General features: G+C 44.3%; 1 protein-coding gene across 3 annotated transcripts in view; it reads left to right on the top strand.

Annotated features, from left to right (window-relative positions):
- Nucleotides 1-24,378, top strand: part of PFKP (phosphofructokinase, platelet) — a 93,720-nt gene that overhangs the window by 25,515 nt on the left and 43,827 nt on the right. For all 3 annotated transcript variants that reach the window (XM_075922711.2, XM_075922709.2, XM_075922710.2), the window contains exons 3-9: nt 3,159-3,236; nt 8,035-8,224; nt 16,682-16,847; nt 18,483-18,527; nt 18,633-18,741; nt 20,622-20,717; nt 24,036-24,128. In XM_075922711.2, the coding sequence (XP_075778826.1) occupies nt 3,159-3,236; nt 8,035-8,224; nt 16,682-16,847; nt 18,483-18,527; nt 18,633-18,741; nt 20,622-20,717; nt 24,036-24,128 (777 nt within the window). The remainder of the gene's footprint in view (nt 1-3,158; nt 3,237-8,034; nt 8,225-16,681; nt 16,848-18,482; nt 18,528-18,632; nt 18,742-20,621; nt 20,718-24,035; nt 24,129-24,378) is intronic.

Genomic DNA, 24,378 nt, shown 5'->3' with positions numbered 1-24,378 from the left:
GATTTTTCTCATTACTTTAAAATGTATTTAAATTAATGCTTCCCGAACAGTACATGTCAGGATCACTTTTCTTTCCTTTGTGGACATTGTAAACACACTCGCTATTCCCTTAGGCTGTATCTAGACTACAAAGTTCTATTGGAAAAAGATATGCAATTTGTGTATCTTTTTCTGCTTTTCTTCTGAAAGAGGCTTTTCTGACAATTGGCCCGTATACACTGGGCCAAATGTCGGAAAAAAGACTCTTTTGGAACATTCCTTCTTCCTCGTAGAATGACGTTTACAGGGATGCCGAAAAAGCACGTCTGGTTTTCTGAAACTCTGCATTCTAGACATACCCTTAGTCTGTCCCCAGTTCTTCAAAAATTATAGAATGTGTAATTGTTAATGCGCAGCAAATATATTGCTATTCCCTTTAATTGGCTATCTGTATTGTACTTTAACGGTATAATTTTGCATTTTGAAGCTAGGGATTTGAAGCAGATGGCCTTCATTCATATCCCATAGTGGCATTTTTTTGAAATCACTTTCCGGTTCTTCAGAATCTCAGCTTTCATTTTTATAAGTGCATCTCTAGCTGTTATGATTGTGAAGAAATCTTTAAAAACTGTGAACACATAGAATGTAACTGATGCAGAGATGAGTCTGCGAAGAGGCTGGAACACTAGCTCTTAGAGGCATGTGGGGGTTAACTCAGCAGTCTGATAATGATTATGTAATTGTCGGTATTGTTAACTTTTTTGTCCCTTATGTAAAAATGAGGGAGCATGTCACAGAGTTGCTAGGCCCATCCTCCTCTTGAGATGGGTCACGTGCCCACGGTCTTGACCACCCAGACAACCTGGCTGGGCTGCCTCAGTCAGTAACAAGAGCCTTGCTCTTCCAAAGCCCTATGGCCTAACTGCCAGAGTCATTGACAACACCCTTATCCTGCAGGGCAGTGTTGCCTAGCAGCCAGAGTCAATAGCAACACCCTCTTCCTGCAGTGAAGTGAGGCCTCGCAGCCAAAGTCAATAGCAGCACCCGCCACTCCCAAGGAAGTATTGCCTGGTGGCCAGAGTCAGTGACATGGGGTGCAGATTCCCCAACTTGGAGAGGTAGTGGTGATGGGGTAGGAGGACCCAGCCCTGCCATCTCCAGTGGGTCCCAATCTAGAGGTGGCATGACAGTGCGGGGTGGGGTGGGGTTGGCCACCACCAGTTCATCGGGGATCCCCTCCCAAAACACACTGAACTCTTTTTGGTAAAGCTATCGTTCTGCTCAGAATTCCCCTGGGTTACTTCCTATCTGACTCTGTAGCTCTGTGCTCTCTGGATCTTCTCTCCCAGTAATGCTCCAATCTGGGGCATCTGCATCGACTTTCTTCTGGCTGGCATTGACATCTTGGTGTACTGGCAGTTCCTTCTTAGGAGCTGCTGCAGTTTTTCCTTCTCCATTGGCAGTCAGCAGTGTTCCCTCTAATCTATGCGCAGATGTTTCCCATCCATGTGCAGAATACATTTTTATGTGTGAATGCGCATCACCAGTAGAAACAAAACAGAGCTGTGGGCATGCTACTAAGCAGCTGGGAAGCATTTGAATCTCTCCTGAGCAGCTGCAAAAGTGCACAGCTCAGACTAAGCTGTTCTACAGACTTTATACCTGGCCTTCAGCTGGACCATGCCCAGCAGAGCTGATGGGGCAGGGTCTCCTTGGCTAGGTGAACAGGGTTAACCCTTGCAGTCCTATTGTGGTGTTGGTATGCCACATCACAGAGGGTTACACTAGGCTACGTCTACACTGGCCCCTTCTTCGGAATAGCCATGCTAATTTAGAACTTTGGAATAGGGAAATGCGCGGGGGATTTAAATAAACATGGCCGCCGCTTTTTTTCCGGTTTGGGGAAAAGCCGGAAAAGAGTGTCCAGACTGGCGCGATCCTCCGGAATAAAGCCCTATTACGGAGGATCTCTTATTCCTACTTTCAAACTACTTTTGAAGTAGTTTGAAAGTAGGAATAAGAGATCCTCTGGAATAGGGCTTTATTCCGGAGGATCGCGCCAGTCTGGACGGTCTTTTCCGGCTTTTCCCCAAGCCGGAAAAAAAGCGGCGGCCATGTTTATTTAAATCCCGCGGGGGATATTTAAATCCCCCGCGCATTTCCCTATTCCAAAGTTCTAAATTAGCATGGCTATTCTGAAGAAGGGGCCAGTGTAGACGTAGCCCTACAGTTTACTGAGAGCAATGACTGATGTCAGTGCCACAAGCTGTGGGTTTGGAGAGATACCACCACTTACCTCCAAATCAAGAAGAAGAGAATCCTCATGAGCCCACAGGGTCTATAGGTGCATTCAGGTATCTCAAAAGGGAGCTTAAGAAGACCAGTGGAGCCAAGTGGCACCTATATGTTGTGAACATCAACACAGTGTACTGTGAATGGTGTATCATTTTGGTGGTTCATGCCAGTGGGGCTGAAGTGGAGCTTAGAAGAGTACTACTGTTTAAAATTGAGTACAGAGCCAACCATAGGATGGCTCAGGGCGGCTGCCCCAGGCTCTATGCTTTTTGGGAACCCATGGTGGCTGCTCTGCTTCAATTGTCCTATGGAGGGAGGGACCTGGGGCATTATGGAGGCCTGGTGCAGGAGTCACTCCCTCCCCCCCGACACTCACCGCGGCGGTGGGATCCAGAGTGGCCCAGCAGCTTGATCCATTCTGCTGTGCCACTTCCTGCAGCAGCAGGAAGTAGAGTGCCCTGACCGTAAAGTGCCCCACTTCCCGTCGCCGCAGAGAAGTGGGGCACAACGGGTTGGAAGAGGCTGTAGGGCAGAGTGAAGCCGGTTGCTGGACCGTACCAGACCCCTGTTAATCCCCCAGGCAGTACTGCTCAGGGGAGGGAGCAAGGGGGCAGAGCAGGGTCAGGGCATGGGTAGAGCCAGGGGTGGGGTATGGAGGAAGAGGTGGACTGAGGTTGGGGTCTGCAGCAGGGGGAGTTGCTCTGGGCCCTATTCCTGGGACATTGAAGGAGGGGGGATTGCCTCTGACCCTGTTCCTCTCCCCTCCTTCCTCCCCCAGGATGGCTCTGTATATGCATTTGTAATGTGCAACATGAACATCACCCAATAATAATACTATGCAGTGTGACATGTCAGGTTTCTAAAGAATGTTTCTCTTGTCTCAGGGATACCAAGGTATGGTTGACGGAGGTAACAACATTGTTGAAGTGTCATGGGAAAGTGTTTCAAGCATCTTGCAAGTGGTAAGTACTTCAAAAACCGAAAACAAATCAAAGGCCTCATTTGGAAACTGGAATTTTTAAACTTTTAAAGATTAAGGCTAAGAATTTCAAAAGTGAGGTTGACTGGTTCCATTTTTGGGCATTCAACTTCAAATACCCATTGACAAATGGGGCCTGCTTTTCAGACAATTGATGCTCAGCATCTTCCAAAAGTCAGACTTCCATAAGGTGTGTCTTGTTGAGCACATAGAAACAGTCACCCCCTTTAAAAATGTAGGTTCTAGATTTTCAAAAGTGAGTGCCCAAATTAGGGATGTGATCTGGTAACCAGTTACCCAGTTAACATCACCCTTACCAAGTGATGCTTACCGGGTACCAGTTAACCAGTGCTCAGGAGCAGACCCCTTCCTATGGCCTGCCATGGATGGAGGACTGCCCCAGCACTGGGGCTCTGAGGCAGTGGCCATCACAGCCCCAGCAGTGGGATTGGGCGCCGGTGGCAGCCCACACCCCAGGGTGGGGGCTGGGAACGGGTGGCCACCACAGACCTAGCACTAAGGGGCCTGGGAGCCTGCCAGGGGCAGCCCCAGCCCTGGGGCCAGCACAGTGCCAGGAGCCCCATGAGCTGAGAGCAGGGCCGAACTAAGGGGTGGGCTAGCCGGGCAGCTGCCAGGGCGCCAACCTACAGGGGGCATGTGGCTCCATAGCTGGCCGCCTGGGGCGAGGACCTTGTTAACCCCTGCAGCACCGGCCAGCAGCGCCCTTTCCCCCGCAGCTACAGGGGCCAGGACACCAAAATGGCCTGGGCTGGCCCTGGCTCAGAGCTCTCCAGGCAACAAGCTCCCGGCCCCAAGGCTTGGATTCCATTTAGTTGGTTAACCAGTTAAACATTAGGTTAATCTAATGTGTAACCTGTTCGCTGATTAATTGGGATTTTATATCAGTTAGTATCTTAAATGCATGCCTAGATATAGATGTTAATCAGAAGTGAGAGAATTGAGCCCAGGAAGTTTAAAAAAAATGTAATATTAGTAGGGAAATGCTGAGTGATGCCCTGGAAACTGTTCACCAGTAAAAGTAAACATATTCAAAACAATTGCTAACCATCAGACCATTATATATGGAGACTAGTGCATATGTCTGGTGGGCTCCAAATCATTGTGCGAAACATGATTGTGCTGTAGTTACCTCTCTGCAGCATTTCTTCTTCACAAAATAGTTCTTATTTTGACTAACATAAAAGAAAGGTAGAATATTGCTTGCAGGCCTGTCTGTTCTTTTTTATCCTGTTCTAATTTTTATTTTATTATTACCTTTGTATACATAAGTATTTTGAGGGAATAGATATTTTTGTCTACTTGGTTCATAATTCTGTTTTTGAATAGAAAGACACACTATTAGCAGTGAATGGGTCATATTCTTTCAGTTAAAACAGTCTTTTGCCTGTTACCATTTCTGATGTTTCTATTGTGAGCCATTTTCCACATTGTTTCCATCATAGCTGGTTACTTTTAGAACTACTTAAAGTGTTTGTGCTGCACTGTCATTCATGGAGACAGGTTTCCCAGGTCTCTTCTTCCTCACTTTCATCTTCCCATTATCAGCTTATTACGACTTTCAACACATATGAGCAGTGCCAAGAAATGGATTGGAACAGGAAGTACTTGGTGGTGAAGCAGACTTTTTTAGATGGCAATACAAACTGTACAAATTCCAAGCTCAAATTTGGGTTGGGCCGGGCCTGACTCAGATTTCTTGTTTCTACTTTATGTAGGAAATGATTATGAAACGCTGAGATGATCATCTCCAAATCTTCTGCTAGAAAAAAAAAGATTTTACAGTATGTTAATTTTACTTTTTAGTATACATAGAAATACAGCAACATTATGAATAAAATCAAAGACAGTAAGCTTTATAGAAGACCAAAAAAGATATCCTGATGATTATATATGGTTTTGTAAAGCTTACTTATAGTTTTTAAACAGATTTTAAAGAACCAACAAAATCTTTCAAAAGATGGGACGTGGTGTTCAACTACCCAGACATCTGATGAGGGAAAATACTACAGTAAGAATCCGGCAAGATTATCCTCCCAAGTTTTTGGAATGCACCTAAGATACATTTTATTACAGAAGGTGGAAAAAGTGCTTAAGGAAAAGTCTGTCCTAGATTAGATTCTGACAAACAGGGAGGAACTGGTTTAGAATTTGAAGGTGGAAGGCAGGTTGGGTTAAAGTGTCCATGAAATTACAGAATTCATGATTTTAAAGAAGAGTCAGAAGGAAAACAGAAGAATAAAGATATGGAATTTAAAGAAGGCAAACTTTAGCAAACTCAGGACCCCATGGGAAGGAATTCTAAAAAGAAAAAGAATTTGGAGGACTGGCAGTTTTTTTTTATTAACATTAAAGAGGACAGGAGCAAACTATCCCAATGCATAGGAAAGGCAGGAAGTGAGTAAGAGATCTGAGGCTAAAATAGGGAAAGAACAAGTTAAGAATCTTTTGAAGTCAATGGAGCCAATGAAATACATTCTAGAATATTTAAGGAACTGACTGAAACAATCTTTGAGCCATTAGCAATTAACTTTGAGAATGTGTGTAAGATGAGAGAGATGCCAGAGGACTAGGAAAGGGCAAATACAGTAACTATCTATTAAAAGGGGAATAAGAACAACCCAGAGAATTATAGATCAGTCATCCTAACTTTGGTGCCCAGAAGCATAATAGAACAAATTATCAAACAATCAATTTGTAAGCACCAATAATAAAATAAAGTGATAGGTAACAGTCACTATATCAGGGACAAATCATGTCAAACCAACCTAATAGCCTTAACTGATAAGGCAGTAAGCCTCATGAATAGATATAATATAATTTGAGTTTAGTGAAGCGTTTGATATAGATGCACATGACTTTGTGGGCACAAAATAGGTTTGAAAAAAACATATTCAGAGAGTAGTTACTAATGCGTCATGATCAAACTGGAAGGTCATATCAGGTGGGTCCTTCATGATCTGTTCTGCATTCAGTTCTGTTCAGTATGTTCAGAAATTATTTGAATAGTATCATAGAATAAACTTGAAAAGTTTGTGGATGATGACATACTGGGAAATTTGCAAGTACTGTAAAGGACAAATCTTCACAAATTGGAGAAATGATCTGAAACACATAGGATGTAATTCAATAAGGACACAATCACCTGCATAAATAAAAAATTAGGAAGGACCATTTACCAGCAGTGTTCCCTCTAATTTTTTTCCATTTATGCGAAGAATACATTTTGTTATGTGCACCGAGGCATTTGCAAATGTGCACCACCAGTAGAAACACATGCTGCCAGCAGTGGGCGGCTGTGGGTGTTCTGCTAGTCAGCTGGGCAATACCTGAATTTCTCTTGGGCAGCCACCAAAGTGCTTAGCTTACATGGAACACTGCCTACCAAGGACAACAGCAGAAAAGGTTTGTCAAAAAGTAAATATGAGTTAAGAATGTACAGTTGTAAAAAAAACCCTAAACATTCTGAGACTTGTGTTGTAAGCAAGACATGAGAAAGTAATTCTTCCATTGCTCTCAGCACTGATAAGATGGAATATTGTGTTCAGTTCTGGGCACCTCCTTTCATGAAAGACATAGGCAAATTGGACAAAGTCCAGAGGAGAGCAACAAAAATGATTAAAGGTCTAGAAAACACGTCCTGCAAGAAAAGATTGAAAAAAAAATGGATTTGTTTAATCTGGAGAAGAGAAGACTGAAAGGAGTCAGGAAAACAGTCTTTGTGTATATAAAAGGTTGTTATAAAGAGAAGAATGATAAATTGTTCTCAACAACAGAACAGGACAAAAAATAATGGGCTGAAACTGCAGCAAGGGAGATTTAAGTTAGACATGAAAGAAAACTTTCTAACTGTCTGGGTAGTTAAGCAGTGGAAGAAATTAACTAGTCTGGTTATGTGATCTTCATCACTGGAGTTTTTAAGAACTGGGGAGTAATTACTTTGAATGACTCTGGGGAGTAGTTATTTCAAAATAGCAGCAGTGGAGTGTCCACAGTATCGTTATTTTGAAGTAACTGTTTCGAAATAAGCGTTATTCCTTGTGGAAAGCAGGAGTTATTTCAAAATAACTGGCCCCTTATTTCAAAATAAGGGGTTTGGTAGTGTGGATGCTTGGCCTTGTTATTTTGAAATAAGGGGAGTTATTTCAAAATAACTCCCTAATGTAGACCAGGGCTTCAAGTCCAACTTTTCTGTGGTTTTCTGTGATTCCTGATGACACAAGGCACAACTCACATTTTTCATCATTTAGTGATATGTGCTGTCAAAGTATTTACAGTGGCAGTTTGAAGATGTAGGAGGAAAGGGAATCCCAACTTTAGTTGAAAAAGATGAAAGTACATGTTGTGCAATAGTAATTAGCAGGGAGGAAAGTGGAACTAGGGAATTCCAGTTCCTGGTGCTTCTGTATGTGTTTGACATAACATAAAAAAAATCAAAGGACTAAAAATTTTACAGCACATCTTCACACTTTAGTGATGGTTGTGTGCTAGTGAAGTTTATCCCTCATCTGTTTGAGAAGAGCTTTCCAAATTTTTTTCTTATTTACTACACTTGTTTCCTGCCTCATTGACTGATACGCATGTACCAGAGTTGTTAGAATGCAATGTTCCCAGAGATTTGGGTAACTGTTATTTTCTAGTGTACTTCCATACTCTTTTTTGTTTTTCTTATTTATTTTTCTTAATTAACAAATTAGCATAAAAATAATTAGCAAGTAATATGACATACATACATTAGATCTTATTTATTTCCTTTATTCTAGGGAGGGACAGTTATTGGTAGTGCACGCTGCAAAGCATTTCGTAATCGGGAAGGCCGTTTGAAGGCAGCGTCCAACTTGATTCAGCGTGGAATCACTAACCTTTGTGTGATTGGTGGTGATGGTAGTTTAACAGGTGCTAATCTCTTTCGTGAAGAATGGAGTGGACTTCTAGAGGAACTGGCACAAAGTGGTAAGTTTGAATCTCTGAAAATGTAAAGTTCTTAGTCCTTCAATGGATGAAAGAAAATTGATCTGTCATTATTACAGAATGTTACCCACCTGAAATTTAGGAAATGCTAGATTTATGATAGTGTACATATAACTTTTCAGTCCTCTTGTGCATCCGTCCTGTGCTCTGAAATGAGCCAGATTTCCTGTGGAAAAAAATAGGACAGAATCTTATAATTAAAGATTATCATAATGCATACACCAAAGAGGCCAAATTGAAGCTGCATAGAGTGTGGCTTGCCCCGTTGGCTGTAGAACTTGGGTCTAAGCTATCCCTGATAACAGACCGAACCTCATCAGAGGGAATCAGGCAATTCACTGTAAAGAGCAGAAGGTGACTACTGTAAGTAGTGAAGCCCGGGGATGGGGAGTTGCAGTTAGGGTGGATATTGCCGGGAGAAAAGGGGCTACTTCTGGAGGGGTAAGAAACTCTACTTGTGTTTGGAACTGGACATCAGAGCCCCAGGGAAAGAGCTGGGAGGACTGGCTACAGGGTAAGATTGGTATGGGAATGAGAGAAAACAGTAAAGTGTTCAAAGAATCATAGAATCCTAGGGTTGGAAGAGACCTCAGGAGGTCATCAAAGCAGGACCAACGCCAACTAAACCATCCGAGCGAGGACTTTGTCAAGCCAGCACCTAAAAACCTCTAGGGATGGAGATTCTACCACCTCCCTAGGCAACCAGTTATAGTACTTCACCACCCACCTAGTGAAATACATTTTTCTAATATCCAACCTAGACCTCCCCCACTTTAATTTGAGACCATTGCTCCTTGTTCTGCTATCCGTCACTATTGAGAACAGCCTTTCTCCATCCTCTTTGGAACCTCCCTTCAGGAAATTAAAAGCTGCTATCAAATCCCCCCTTACTCTTCTCCTCTGCAGATTAAATTAGCCCAAAGCCCTCAGGCTCTCTTTGTAGATCATGTGCTCCAGCCCCCCCAATCATTTTGGTTGCTCTCCGCTGGACCCTTTCCAATGCGTACACATCTGTGTACACATCCTTTCTGTAATGGGGGGCCCAGAACTGGACACAGTATTCCAGATGTGGCCTTCTAATGCAACCTGATATGCCATTAGCCTTCTTGACTACAAGGGCACACTGTTGACTCATATGCAGCTTCTCATCCACTGTAATCCCTAGGTCCTTTTCTGTTGAATTACTACTTAGCCAGTCGGTCCCCAGCCTGTAACAATGCTTGGGATTCTTCCCCAAGTGCAAGGCTCTGTACATGTCCTTGTTGAACCTCATCAGATTTCTTTTGGCCCAATCCTCCAGTTTGTCTAGGTCACTCTGGACCTTATCCCTATCTTCCAACATATCTACTTCTCCCCCCTAGCTTAGTGTCATCTGCAAACTTGCTGATGGTGCAATCCACCCCCTCATCCAGATCATTAATAAAGATGTTGAACAAAACCAGCCCTAAAACTATTCCTTGCAGCACTGTGCTTGAAACTGACTGCCAATAAGACGTGGACCCGTTGATCACTATCTGTTGGGCCCAACACTCTAGCCAGCTTTCTTTCCACCTTACAGTCCATTTATCCAATCTGGACTTCCTTAGCTTGCTGGCAAGAATATTCTGGGAGACTGTATCAAAAGCTTTGCTAAAGTCAAGATATATCACATCCACTGACTTCCCTGTGTCCACAGAGCCAATTACCTAATCACAGAAACTAATCAGATTGGTCCAGCATGATTTGCCCTTCGTGAATCCATGTTGACTATTCCTGATCACTTTCCCCTCTTCCAAGTGCTTCAAAATGGATTTCTTGAGGCTCCCCTCCATGATTTTTCTGGGGACTGAGGTAATGCTGACTGGTCTGTAGTTCCCTAGATTGTCCTTCTTCCCTTTTTGAAAGTTGGACACTACATTTGCCTTTTTTCCAATCATCCGGGATCTCTCCCAATCTCCACGAGTTTTCAAAGATAATGGCCAAAGGCTCTGCAATGACATTTGCAAACTACCTCAGTACCCTTGGATGCATTAAATCTGGACCCATGGAATTGTGTATGTCTAGCTTTTCTAAATAGTTCTTAACCCCGTGGTCCCCAACACGGTGCCCGCGGGCGCCATGGCCCCGGGCGCCCGGCGCTTGGGGGAAAGGGGGAAGAGAACGCCAGCGCCGGCCCTGGGAATGCGGCTATGGGGGGGGCCCTGCCCCCCCGGGCGCCCGGCGGGCGAACGGCCACGCCCCCTGGGGCCCGGCAACCCCAAATGGTTGGGGACCACTGTCTTAACCTGTTCTTTCTCCACCAAGGACTGTCCATTTTCTTCCCATAGGCTGTGTCTACACTGGCATGAATTTCTGGAAATGCTTAAAACAGAATAGTTTTCGTTATAAGTATTTCCGGAAAAAGAGCGTCTACACTGGCAGGCTGCTTTTCCGGAAAAGCCCTTTTTCCGGAAAAGCGTCCGTGGCCAATGTAGACATGCTTTTCCAGAAAAGAGCCCCGATCGTCGTTTCCGCGATCGGGGCTTTTTTCCGGAAAAGACTACTGGGCTGTCTACACTGGCCCTTTTTCAGAACAGTGTTCCGGAATAAGGATTTATGCCCGAGTGGGAGCAGAATAGTTTTTCCGGAATAGCGGCTGATTTTGTACAGTTAAACGTCGTTGCTTTTCCGGAAATTCAAGGGCCAGTGTAGACAGCTCGCAGCTTATTCCGGAAAAGCGGCTGATTTTCCGGAATAAGTGGCCCAGTGTAGACACAGCCATACTGTGTTGTTGGAATGGATTTCAGTTTGGGGCTCTGCATTGCTGTAAGCTGATTCTTGTGTTAATCTAGTTCCATCCAAGGATACTGCTAAAGAGAGAGAGCCTCTGAGAGTTCTTACAGGGCCCAGCAGAGGGTGGGGGAAGGCGGAGAGCCCACAGAAACACTCCTGGCCAGGAGGTGTGCTCAGTAAGGGTATGTCTACACTACAAAGTTAATTCGAACTAACAGACGTTAGTTCAAATTAACTTTGATAAGCGCTTCACTAGCGCTCTGCTAGTTCGAACTTAGTTCGAACTAGCGGAGCGCTTAATTCGAACTAGGTAAACCTCATTTTACGAGGACTAACTCCTAGTTCGAATTAGCTAGTTCGAATTAAGGGCTGTGTAGCCACTTAATTCGAACTAGTGGCAGGCTAGCCCTCCCCAGCTTGCCCTGGTGGCCACCCTGGGCACCACCAGGGAAACTCGTCTGCCCCCCTCCCAGTCCTGGAGCCCTTAAAGGGGCACGGGCTGGCTACGGTGCCCGTGCCAGGTGCAAGCCTGCCAGCACCCAGCCAGCAGACCCTGCACCTGGCACGGCTCGAGCCAGCCACCCGCTGCCACCCAGCCCTCCCCCTCTTCCCGGGACCAGGCTGGCGGCTCCCGGGAGCCTGCCTGGGTCCGCAAGAGGCGGGCGTCCGCCTGGTCTAGTGCGGAGATCGTGGACCTCATCCACGACCTCCGTACTAGGCACAGGAAAGTGGCCGTCTTGGGCAGGATAGCTGCCAGCCTGGCCACCCGGGAGCAGGTTTGCATGAAAATCAAGGTGGTCCACTGAGATCCCCGACCCTGAGCCCTGAGCTTAGAATATCCGTCCTGGGTCAGACCAAAGGTCCATCTAGCCCAGTAGCCTGTCTGCCAACAGCAGCCAACACTAGGGACCCTGGAGGGGATGGACCGAAACAATGACCAAGCCATTTGTCTCGTGCCATCCATCTTCAGCCTTCCACAAACAGAGGCCAGGGACACCATTTCTACCCCCTGGCTAATAGCACTCCATGGACCCAACCTCCATGACTTTATCTAACTTCTCTTTAAACTCTGTTCTAGTTCTAGCCTTCACAGCCTCCTGCAGCAAGGAGTTCCACAGGTTAATTATTTGCTTTGTGAAGAAGAACTTTCTGTTATTAGTTTGAAGCCTGCTACCCATTCATTTCATTTGGTGTCCTCTAGTCCTTCTATTATGGGAACTAATGAAGAACTTTTCTTTATGCACCCTCTCCACACCACTCATGCTTTTATAGACCTCTATCATATCCCCCCTCAGTCTCCTCTTTTCTAAGCTGAGAAGTCCCAGTCTCTTTAGCCTCTCTTCATATGGGACCTGTTGCAAACCCCTGATCATTTTAGTTGCCCTCCCCTCTCCCACCCTCTCTCTTCCCCTCTCCCACCTCCTTTTCCCAGTTTCCCCGAGTTTTGTTCAATAAAGAGAGTTTCTGTTTTTGAACACACGTGTCCTTTATTTTGAACATCAGGAAGGGGGGCTAGGGAGGGGTAAGTGGAAGGAGGTGAGGGAGGAATGGGGTACGAGCCCCCGATGGGGAGGACTGGGGTGGCTCTATGGGCTTCTTGGGGTGGAAGCTCTCCTGAAGCCCCTTGATTGACCCCCCCCTCAGGATGGCAGCCTGCGGCAAGTTCAGCCGGGCTGATAGCTGAGTGCTGTGATGTGCCAAGTGTGGGCACTCAGGGCACTCCAAGCCAGGACTGCTTTGCAAGCAGGGAACCCCTGAGAACTGTCTGTCCAGGGTGGAGGTCGGGTCCCTTGAAGCACAGCCCTCGGCTAGCCTGAGACAGCAGCTCCACGCTCTAAGTCCTAATCTGATGCCCTGCCGGCACTGCTTCCGGCCAGCCTTAATCTCGGTTCAGGGTCCACTCAGTGTGGACATGCTAGTTCGAATTATCAAAACGCTAATTCGAACTAGTTTTTAAGTCTAGATGCACTAATTCAAATTAGCTTAGTTCGAATTAACTACAGGCAGTCCCTGGGTTACATGGATTCGACTTACATCGGATCCCTACTTACAAACGGGGTGAGGCAACCCTGTAGTAGCTGCTTCCCCCCAGCAGACCAGGGAGACGTGAAGCTAGCGCCCTCCTCCCTTCCCCCAGCAGACCAGGGGGACGCAGAGCGGCTTTTCTCAGCAGACACCTCAGCTTGAGAATAAAGGACTGAGGGAAGTGAGGTGTGGGAGAATAAAACTGAGCTCTGGAGAAATGTTTGGCTAGAGTTTCCCCTACACTATGTACCAGTTCTGACTTACATACAAATTCAACTTAAGAACAAACCTACAGTCCCTATCTTGTACGTAACCTGGGGACTGCCTGTAATTCGAACTAAGGGTATGTCTACACTACCCCGCTAGTTCGAACTAGCGGGGTAATGTATGCATACTGAACTTGCTAATGAAGCCCGGGATTTGAATTTCCCGGGCTTCATTAGCATAAAGCCGGCTCCGCCATTTTTAAAAGCCGGCTAGTGCGAACCCTGTGCCGCGCGGCTACACGCAGCACGGGCTAGATAGTTAGAACTACGTAGTTATTCCGAACTATCTGTACGCCTTGTGGAACGAGGTGTACAGATCGATCGGAATGGCTACGTAGTTCGAACTATCTAGCCCGTGCCGCGTGTAGTCGCGCGGCACGGGGTTCGCACTAGCCGGCTTTTAAAAATGGCGGAGTCGGCTTTATGCTAATGAAGCCCGGGAAATTCAAATCCCGGGCTTCATTAGCAAGTTCGGTATGCATACATTACCCCGCTAGTTCGAACTAGCGGGGTAGTGTAGACATACCCTAAGTTAGTTTGAATTAGTGCTGTAGTGTAGACATACCCTAAAGAATCAGTCCTGTTACACACCATACATTTGTCATTGCCTAAGTTTCAAGTGCTTCACTTTGCGGTCTAAATAATTTTCTTTTAATATATTGTTTTGTTTGTACTCCTTTAGTTTTTTAATTAAATGAGAAATGTAAAATCAAGTTTACTTTAGCCACTCCTACATCTTCCTTCATCATGAATCATCAGCAGGGTCTGAACCCCAAACCTTGAACACTATTACTTCTTCAAGTACCAGATTAACGACATTGGCTAGCAACCAGAGGAGGTGGGTTGCTGGAGCTACGAGATTGGTGGGGGGAAAAGCCAATTCTCTCTCCTGAATCCAGCAGCTGGGGTGCTCCTGCCCATTTGTTACCCCAGAGGGATGATTGGCTACCCCCATGTGGCAGATAAGGGAGTGGTTATTGGCCTATCTTTCTCTTCCCCTTGCTCCCAGCATGGGAGGTGGGAGAGTTCCTGTTCCATGTGATTCCTCCTAGGATGGGGATGTGTGATAAATAGGCTAATGGTTTATAAGCAGAGACACCTTCTTCGGCTCAGCTCATTCATTCCCACCTCTTACTGAGAACTCGGTGAGTGCCTTGGTACAGTGTGTGATGGTATTATAGGTTGGGCTGGGGATAGGGATTTAAAATCCTGTTTAATTTGTTAACTGGTTAAACATTAAGTCTAACTGGTTAACTGATTAAATGGGGGTGGGCGGGCTGTGGCTGGGCTGGAGTGGCTCTAGCCTGAGGCAGGCCCCTTAGGCTGGAGCAGCCTTGTGCCCTTATCGGTTAACTGATTAATCATTCACATCCCTAGCTGAGAAATGGATAGTGAGTTTTTGGCAGGCTTCCAGATTTCCTTTCCCCCCCCTCTCCCCGCTGCCTTTGTATCAGAGATAGCAAAGGGGGTGAAGCAGGTGCTTGAGCTGGGGAGTGCCTCCTGCCTCCACCCACCATGCTGCCGCCTATCAGAGACAGCAGCACAGGCCAGGGCAGGGGAGGCTGCAGTGAAGCAGTCCCTGTCTGCGGAGGGCCTGAGCTCCCCCACGGACAGGTACTGCTGATGGACCAGCTTCTGTCTGCGGCCAGCCCTGGCCGCTGCGGACTCAGGCTGCTTCACAGCAGCAGGCCCTCCCCCTGCAGCAGCTTCTGTCTGCGGGAAGCTTGGACCTCTGTGGATAGGGTCTGCTGCAGCCAGTCTGTGGGGGGAGCTGGTTTTTAAACTGGCTCGTCTTGTCGACCCAGCCTGGCACCCTGGGCTGTTGTCTCTGATACTGAGGCAACAGCACGGAGTGGGAGGGGGCTCCCCAGGAGTGGGGCCAGAGTGGACTGGCTGCGGGACCCATCCTCAGGGGCTATAGAATATTTGTGTAATCAATAAGAATTCATGCGGTTACACAACTATTCAGTTACCCGATATCTAACATCCCTCCTGTGAATAGAATAGAGTGAGTAAGGGCAACAATCAGTAAAGCGAAGATCTGTCCTGGGGAACGTGTGGGAGGGTAATGGTGATTTTTAACACTTCATATCTCAGCCAAATCTGAATAAAATCTCATGGGACAAAAAAGGCACTCTGTATCCAAGGGGAAACCCCGACCGAATATCCAGGCTTGCTACAAACAGTAGAGCTGTGAGAGCTTTTCAAAAAAAAAAAAATATAAGGAACCTTTTTAATAGAAAGTATTAGGCAACTTTTATGTAGGCATTGCTGTCACCTTCTTCTGTGAGAATATGTCCCAACTATTGTATTTTGCTCATTTGCACCAAAATGGTGCAGTGGACATGGTTGCAATGAGGTTGTGTCCTTGATGCTATAAATTATAGTTTATGCTTGTGTTGGCTTCAGTTCCCATTGCCTTAATTCACTTCCTCTACTTTATCCTACTATTTTTCTAAACATAATTAATCTGAGACTGGAATTTAGTCTCATGAAAAATATAATGCTACGTCTTCCCTCTGAAGTCACTGGGAATACTCATGTGAGTAAAGCTGCATACTTCGTTTTAGACTCAGCCCCAAGTGTATTGGATTGTCACATTACATAATCGCTGAGCAACTTGTCAAAACATTCCCAGGAACTGCATGAAATATGCATTGTATAATACATTAGAAATGTTACATTTGTGACCCCTTTGGATAGCTATATTTTGGTCCTAAAATATTAGATTCATTAAAAAAATCCTTTTTATAGCACATTCTTTGCTAGCACAAATTAAAAGTTAGGCAAAGGTTTATAACTTTACTGCATTGTATAAATCTAAATGACTGACCCAGTATTTTTTCAGTGTAGATTTAGACTGTGGATTCTCCATTCCTGCCACTAGTCATGAAACAGTATACTGGAGTTTTTCAGTCACCCAGAAAGGGTTTCACCCAGGATTTATGCTGATTACAATATATTTCCCCATGTTGTAGAATTTTATGTCCATTGAAACCTGCCCAGTTACACCCTCCATTCAAGTTTGCACTCCTCTGCTTCTGCCCTCCACCCCATATACTGAGAGTGTAATCTGAATGGGAGTGATAACCTCAATGTTAGTTCTAAACTTACTGAACAAATGGCCTAGCAAATCTTTTGGTGGGATGAAGTGCTTTTGGTTTGTTCCAGAAGACCCCCTGATCTTAAGTAAAAGCTATCCTCTTGCTCCAAGTTTTTTTGCCTTTGGTTAATCCTTTCCCTGTAGAAATGTGTGGTTTTTATTTTAGAAATTTTAATTCTGTGTTTCCCCGACCCCAAATAATTAAATCAATACATTGCAGCTACAGTCTGATTTTGCTTCATCTCATGTGGCTGACTATTGTTAAGAGATGGTTTTATGGCTATTTCTCTGCAGGCAAGATTGAAGAAGAAGCTGTTAAAAAATATGCTTATCTCAACATTGTTGGGATGGTTGGATCCATAGATAATGACTTCTGTGGCACTGATATGACGATTGGTACTGACTCGGCCTTGCACAGAATCATTGAAGTCGTGGATGCTATTATGACCACTGCTCAAAGGTAACAGGATCTATGGGGGGATACTTGAGATTTTAAAATTACAGGTAGATATTAAGTTTCCCCGAGTGTTAAAATCATTTTTATGACTTAGGTGAATACTTAATGCATATGAACTAATGCAGTCTAAAATTCTTAGACTTCGTAGACCCATTACTGCATTGCTAGCAAAAGTTAAACCCTTATCTCTTGATTTGCTTTGTGTTTGTGGGAGGGAATTAGGGTGACGACGGTCTGACAGATGGAGCACAGAGGGACTGGGAGCATTTTGTATCTGTGTTTTGTAAATGTAATCCTATTATTTTGTTAACTGGATTGAATTGTGGAAATGTATGTTTGTATACTTTATTTTTATTGTGACTTCCTAATTCAAATATGGATGATGATGATGATAATAATGAAAGAAAGAGTCTTATAACTTTGGGGAGAATGCAATGTAATCTGGGTGATGATTGTCCGATGGTGATCTCCATCCTAAAATGCAGCAATACCTTATTTCATCCTGGGATTTTCACGATCACAGGATACCAGTCAGGCAGCACTCTGTTCCAAAATCAGTGGAGCTATGAGATCAGAACAGATGTCTGTCCATAAGGGAAAGCAATGACTATGCAAGCATGAGCAAGAGTTAAACTCAGATCTCCAGAGGCAAAAAATGGATACGTTGATCCAGTTTCCATTTGTCTATCACCTTACTATATTCATCATCACAAACTTTAAGAGTGAAAGTCCCTCTTATACAGAGCAGCATAAGCCCTCCTGTGCACTAGTTACTTCCCTTGTCAGCATGGAGGACTCGTGGAGATGCTCTGCACAGGGATGTTATTCACCTTAAGGAAACTGGAACTCTGGAAAAGACTTTCCTGAACTTGTGAGAAAAGATACATAGTTACAGGTTAGCTATGTTGTCACTTTGCTATTTCTTGCATCATCAGACTTGTGCAATGGTATGTAAAATAACAGACACGTTCCAGAAAGCAAAAGTATACAAAATTTAGCCAGAGAGTCATGTGCACTAAAGCTGGCCTTTTTTTTTTTAAAGTATCTCATACTTATGCATTGATATTCAATGCCACAGAAATATATTTGGGGGAAAAATTGATGCACTTCAGTTTTAAGCTTAATAAATAAAGAAATGACCATACTGGTTTTACAATGTCAGGTAATCAATATAATTATTAAAAGACTAAAGGCTAGTCTTTGAAGTGACACTATGAATGAGGGATTAAATATTCTTTCACTTTTATTACTTATTTTTATGCAAATTTTCTCTTACAACAACCCCATTTTTTAGAACAGCACCACAATAAAATCTGGCTTGAATGTACAGTGGGTGAAAAATAATTAAAGAAGTATTTTTTGCCTTGAATTGTAACTTTAGACCACTTCTCCAGTCACTCCTTGTAGTCATCAGTCATTCTATATATTCCTTACTAACCACAGGCTGCATATATATAACATCTTCTGGCTGTGAAAAGTTTTAAAGAGGGTACAGCATTGAGTGCTCTAGGATTAGTTTCTCCCCTTCTGGGCTTACTAGGTTTTTCTTAGTGTCAGGGACTGACCACAACTTCAATGTGATTTGGATTAGGTTTTTCAATAACAATAGTAGTGTTGATCTCTCTTGTTATTTTATAGCCATCAAAGGACCTTTGTCCTAGAAGTTATGGGAAGACACTGTGGGTATGTACTGTTTTCACCAGTTTGTGTCTAGTCAAATATAATTAAAAAAACTATAAGATTTGAACTTTAATTGTCTTATTTATATATCTTAATGTGTCTTACTAGGTATCTAGCTCTTGTTAGTGCATTAGCTTGTGGTGCGGATTGGGTATTTATTCCGGAATACCCCCCAGAAGAAGGATGGGAGGATCAGATGTGTGTTAAGCTTTGTGAGGTAATCTGTTTTGAATCTTGAACATTCTGTATTCCATGGGATGCTCGCATCTGAAAAGAGGTGCCTAGCAACAAATAATGTATGTCTGCATAGCAATGTTATTTTGGAATAACATCAGTTATTCCAAAATAACAGAGCGCAACTACATAACAAGCTATTATTTTGAAAAATAATGTAGAGATTCAGGACTTCTTTCTCTGACTCCTGTAACCCTCATTTTATGAGGAATAAGGGAAATTGGAGGAAGAGTGTTCTTTCTTTGACTTCCTGCTGTGTAGACAGCATCAAAAGCTGAATTAAGCTATTTTGACTTCAGCTACGCAATTTACATGGCTGAAGTTGCATATCTTAATTTGACTTTTGTCCTGCTGTGCAGTCATACCCATACAGCCCAGTAGGATTTAATCACATTTTTGCTATTGATTTCAGTGATAGAATTATTTGGTCCTAAATGCCTCTATTCCTAGATACAAAATTGGTATCCACAGCCATACTGACATCTGCAAAAATAATTTGTGGATATCCGTATCCACAACTGTAGATATAAAGCAGATATCCACAAATTTGCAGGGTTCTAGATTAAAAATTTGCATCTGCATTTGTATCTGCAAAAACGAGCTGCAGATATCCACATCCACAGATATCAGTTGATGCAGAGACCTACAGATACAAGGTAGATACCTGCATATTTTCCAGACTCAATCCATGCATTCTCCAGATGTTTGGACCACAGGGAGATTTCCTCTAGGGCTGCAGTAGGTACCTCGAACATAGCCATAATGGATCTGTTTTCTGGTTTGTCGTCTTTATCCTTGGTATGTTATGTAGAACATTTCATTCTACCCCTGGAAACTTTTATATGTGTATTATTTCAAAGAGCTAAAAGCAGAATTATGTGAGTACTTTCAAATATGTAGTAATGCATGCTATTAGCATGCAAAATGCATACACTAAAAAAGTAAGTTAGTATTCTCATCTCTTTGAATTCACCCACTTAGGCAGCAGAACATTTTTAAAGGGAAACATTTTGAGTAATTAACTTGTTTGTTTGCTGATACCAGACACATATGAGGCAGATTAACTCTGAAATCTTGAAAGGAAAGATAAAACTGCTTCTGCCACAACAAGGCTTGCAAAATTTAAGAATGAAAAATACCAGCATTAGTATATTAATAGTAATAACAATCTAATTTCTGTTGGTCTTCTAGTGTATGTTTTACTTTTTGTGAAACTATTTGGGAGTGAAGGATCTCCAGGATATGGAACAATGTTGAGATTTATGCCCCGTACAGCACAGCACAGCACACTTTGACCACACTAAGTTAATAACAGGAAAATATAGTAGAATCTCAGAGTAACGAACTGACCAGTGAACGCATTGGAACTCAAAGTGTGTAATTAGGTAGCAGTAGACAAAACAACAACAACATCAGTGCAATATTATGTTAAATGTAATCTACAAAATAAAAGGAAGAGTTAACAAGTTTGGCAAGGTAAAGAAACTGTTTCTTTGCTTGCTTCATTTAAATTAAGATGATTAAAAGCAGCATATTTCTTCTGCGTAGTAAATTGTCAAAGTTGTATTAAGTTGATATTCAGCTATACACTTTTGAAAGAACAACCATAATGTTTTGTTCAGAGTTACAAACAACCTCCGTTTCTGAGGTGTTCCCATAACTCTGAGATCCGACTGTAGCTAGATGGCTTTCTTTCCTTTTTCATTGGATTAATTGAACTATAAATATTTTTGGTAAATTATTCAAAGGAAAAGATTCTAGTCACTGGTCTGTAATACATACTAGTTTGTTTTCAAAACTCTTTTTGTAGTGGTGTATCTTGTTTCAGGCCCTTTTTCAATATCCAATGTTTTCTTCTCATAGAACCGTGCACGAAAAAAAAGGCTGAATATTATAATTGTGGCAGAAGGTGCCATTGATTGTCATAACGAAGCTATCACTTCAGAAAAGGTTAAGGATGTAAGTATCGAACCTCTTTATAGTTCCCTTTCTACTGTTAAAATTAGAATTTCCACAGGCATTCAGGTAAAATAGACTCTTAGGAGGAGCTGTTGCTAGTTGCCTTTTTATGCTTGTCCTTGATGGACTTAATTCAGAGTCCAATGAGGAAAATGAGAATCTTTCTGTTGGTTTCAATGGACTTTACATTGGAACATATTTCTTGTTATGTTAAAGGACAGTCAATGAAGTGCTGTTTTTACAGACTTGATACTTAGGACATCTGCTTCAATCTGTCTCAGAGAATTAATTATTATATGATGGTATTTGGAAAAATTAAGTTTCTTGGGGTTGTAATGATGCCCTTATCAAAATTTCTTTCTATATGTTAAAAAAAAAGTTTTCCTGCAGGACTACAGAGTGACGTCATCATGACACTCTGCATCCTGACTGCCTCCACCCTTTCTCCCTCCCTCCTCCCTCCCCATTGCCCAGTGCTTAGCTGTCGTGAGGGGACCCCAGGAGGCCCTAGAGCAGCCCCCTTCCCACCTCCCTGGTGCTCTGGAGCGGGGAGGGGGAGAGGAGGGCCGGGCCAAGCTGCAAGCCGCATTTACTCTCCTCTCCTCCCCTCCCTTCCCTGGTGCTCTGTGGGGAGGGGAGGAACAAAGCTGTGAGCCATGCAGCCCAAGAACAATGCAGCCTTTCCCCTTTCCGGTGGTCTGGGTAGCGGCTGAAGTCATGAGCTGCATGGCTGCAGGAGCCATTTGGCCTTTATCCTTCCCCTCCTCCCCAGTATTGGGGGTGGGAGGGGGGGGGGCAGAAGCCACATGCCGCGTGGCCTATATGCTCCTTTCCTCCCTGTGCTCGAGGAATCCTCCCTCTCTCCGAGACCTCCCCATCTCTGGTGATCCAAAGAGGCGGGAGCTGTGCCCCTCACTGCACCCCAGTGCTCTCACATACCCCTAGTTCTGGGGTAGAACCAGGCCAGCTATGCCCTGGCCCCGCTCCTTGGCAGCCGGGGAGAGGGAAGGGGCTAGGAGGAAAAGAGCAGGGGTGGCCTTGGGGTTGGGGGTATAGAGGGGAAGAGCCAGGGCTGGTGGGTGGGGGGAAAGGGGCAGTGGGTACAAGAGCAAGATCTTGGGGTGAAAGAGCAGGGATGGGGGGGATAAGAGCTGGGGCAGCCTCGTTCTCTCCCTGGGGCAGAGGAGAGCTGTGACCTCGCTCCCCTTCTGCCCTGCAGCCAGAGGGATAGAGATGGGTCAGCCTCGGTCTGACGAAACACCCCTGTGGCTGGAGGAAGAGAGCTGGGCCTCGCCTCCACCCAGCCCAGCTTCCTTAGTGGCTGGGAGAAGGGATAGCTGGGGCTAGCCTCGGAGGCGCCTGGTGTCCAGAGGGAGAGTGCCGGGGCAGTCGAGGGCTGCCATGCCTCGAGTTGGCCTGCCTTGGTGGCCGGGGCTGGGGGAGCTGAAAGTGCCTACCCCCAGAGGTGTGTCTCCCCCTAGTACCAGTAAAGGAAACATTTGGGGAAATCACACCGAGGCTCAGGGTTAAATGAGAAATGAAAATGGTTGGAAATGACTCTTTTTGGAAACAGGTTTTGAAACACAACGATTGACAGGCTGGTGTGGGGAAACTTGAGCTGAAGATCCTATGCTTCACCGGTTCCCTCCATGGCTGTCAGTCTGGCACTTTTCAGGAGCACTCTCATAATGGAATAATCCTTGATTTATTAATACAGAATTGTAAAACTGCAAATTATTTCCACTGATTAGAGTGCTTTAGTAAAAGTGTGGGAAATAGTTGTTACTCATCTTGTTATTTACAGAGGAAAATACTACTTGCTTATTACCCAGACTTTGGCCTGCTAAAATTCCTAGGAAGCTGAAAATAACAGGAATGTGACTCTTGTGGAGAATGAGTGAGGTGTCCATACATCTCGTTACCAGCCTTGTAGAAGAGGGGAAAATGGAGAGTACTTATTTCTGTTTGCTTACCTCCTCATCTTACATAGGTTGAACCTCTGAAAACCAGTACTCTCCAGTCTGGCAACATCTGTGGTCCAGCAGGACCATGAATGCTTCTGGACAGAGAGCCTGGGAGCCTAATGATAGGAGGCCAAGCAGCCCGGCTGGGAGCAGTGGGACTGGGAGTCCCCGCAAAAGTACCAGGGCCAGGCCGGACAACCCCAGCAGCATGGGGCTGGAGGAAGGAGAACCCTGACAGCCCGCAGTAGAGCCAGGGATACCTGGCTGCCCATGGCAACATGGGGCCAGGGAACCGCGGAAGCACAGGGCTGGGACCTGAAGAACCTGCAACACCTATGGCAGGCCAATGGCAGCAGGGCAGACAGCCTGGCTGTGCAGGGTGAGAGTGGGAGGGGGTGGGGAGAGGCAGCAGGGCGGGAATAAAGGGGGCCAAAGGCAGAGGGCCATGTGACTCGGGGCTGGTGGCAGGGAACACCTCCCCTGGTCTGGAAAAGTATCATTCAGGACTGATCAGTTCTGACATTTCCAGACCAGGGAGGTCCAACCTGTACTGGAGCAGAGGAGATTCTGACAAATGATCCTATTTTAATGAGCCTGAACTTGTACTTTACTGATGAATAAATGCACCAGAAAGAAAATGTAGTTAGAGGCAGGAATTGACTACATATGTTTTTCTTTTTTGTCTATTTATGTACTTTTTTCAGTTAAAATAAAATCATTCTCTGTGATCTTCCCTAATAAAAACATCAGGCTATTAAGCTGCACAAATTTTACTGTTACTGAGAGAGATAAAAATCAACATGTAATTTGGCAGAGCCCATGATTTCTGGAACAAATTATTATACCTCCTTTTTGTTCATGGACATTAGCCAAAGACAGTGAATCAGAAAATCTGTGTAAGACTAAACGCCTCCACAGGGGGTGTAATTGCACAGTTACTCCAAGATATTTAGACTGTATCTTTATAAGATGGCTATAAAGAAACCCTATTGCAGTAGACTATTTTTTCCAGACTTCTAATTGTGATGTTTGACTTTTTTATAAGGACATCATATATTTTTTGTTTTTCTAAGTGGTCATTTGTTACTAAATGAATGGCATCAGTAGGCTTCTCTCTAATTAAAGCATTGTAGGCAAAACAACTTCTTTGCCATTATTAAATTGCACAATTCTTCCTTCAGAGTGGGAGTCTGGAGATTAGTATTCCTAACCTAGCTGTAAAGAGACTTAAGTAAATTCCTTAGTTGTGTCACCACTGTTGATGTTTACAGTATTCCCATTGTGTGCATTATGAAACTGCTGTAGTGATGCTGATACTTTCTATTTCTCACTTACACTTTGAAATTCTTTGCAGCTTGTGGTTCAGCAGCTGGGATTTGACACTCGTGTTACCATTCTGGGTCATGTTCAAAGAGGAGGCACTCCTTCAGCCTTTGATAGAATTTTGGTGAGTGAACCTCTGATGATGCCTGCAAACCCTGGAAGAGTGCATGGTGCAACAATAGCAGCAGCATGCTTCCACTTCTGCATACCTTTTCATTCAAACATTTTGAATTGTTTACAAAAACCCATTAATTCCCTCAGTTCTTTTGTAAAGTAACCAACTGTAATTATTGTCCCCAACTCAAGCAATAGAGAAGTAACGTGCTTTATCCAAAGGAGGTGTCAGCAATGTTTGGCATGCAGCCCATCAGAGT

This window comes from Pelodiscus sinensis, chromosome 2 (genome assembly GCF_052426305.1).
Source record: "Pelodiscus sinensis isolate ZL-2025 chromosome 2, ASM5242630v1, whole genome shotgun sequence".
Taxonomy (NCBI): Eukaryota; Metazoa; Chordata; order Testudines; family Trionychidae; genus Pelodiscus; species Pelodiscus sinensis.
The sequence above is the reverse complement of the archived record's forward strand: the minus strand, read 5'-3'. Positions and strand labels throughout refer to the sequence as shown.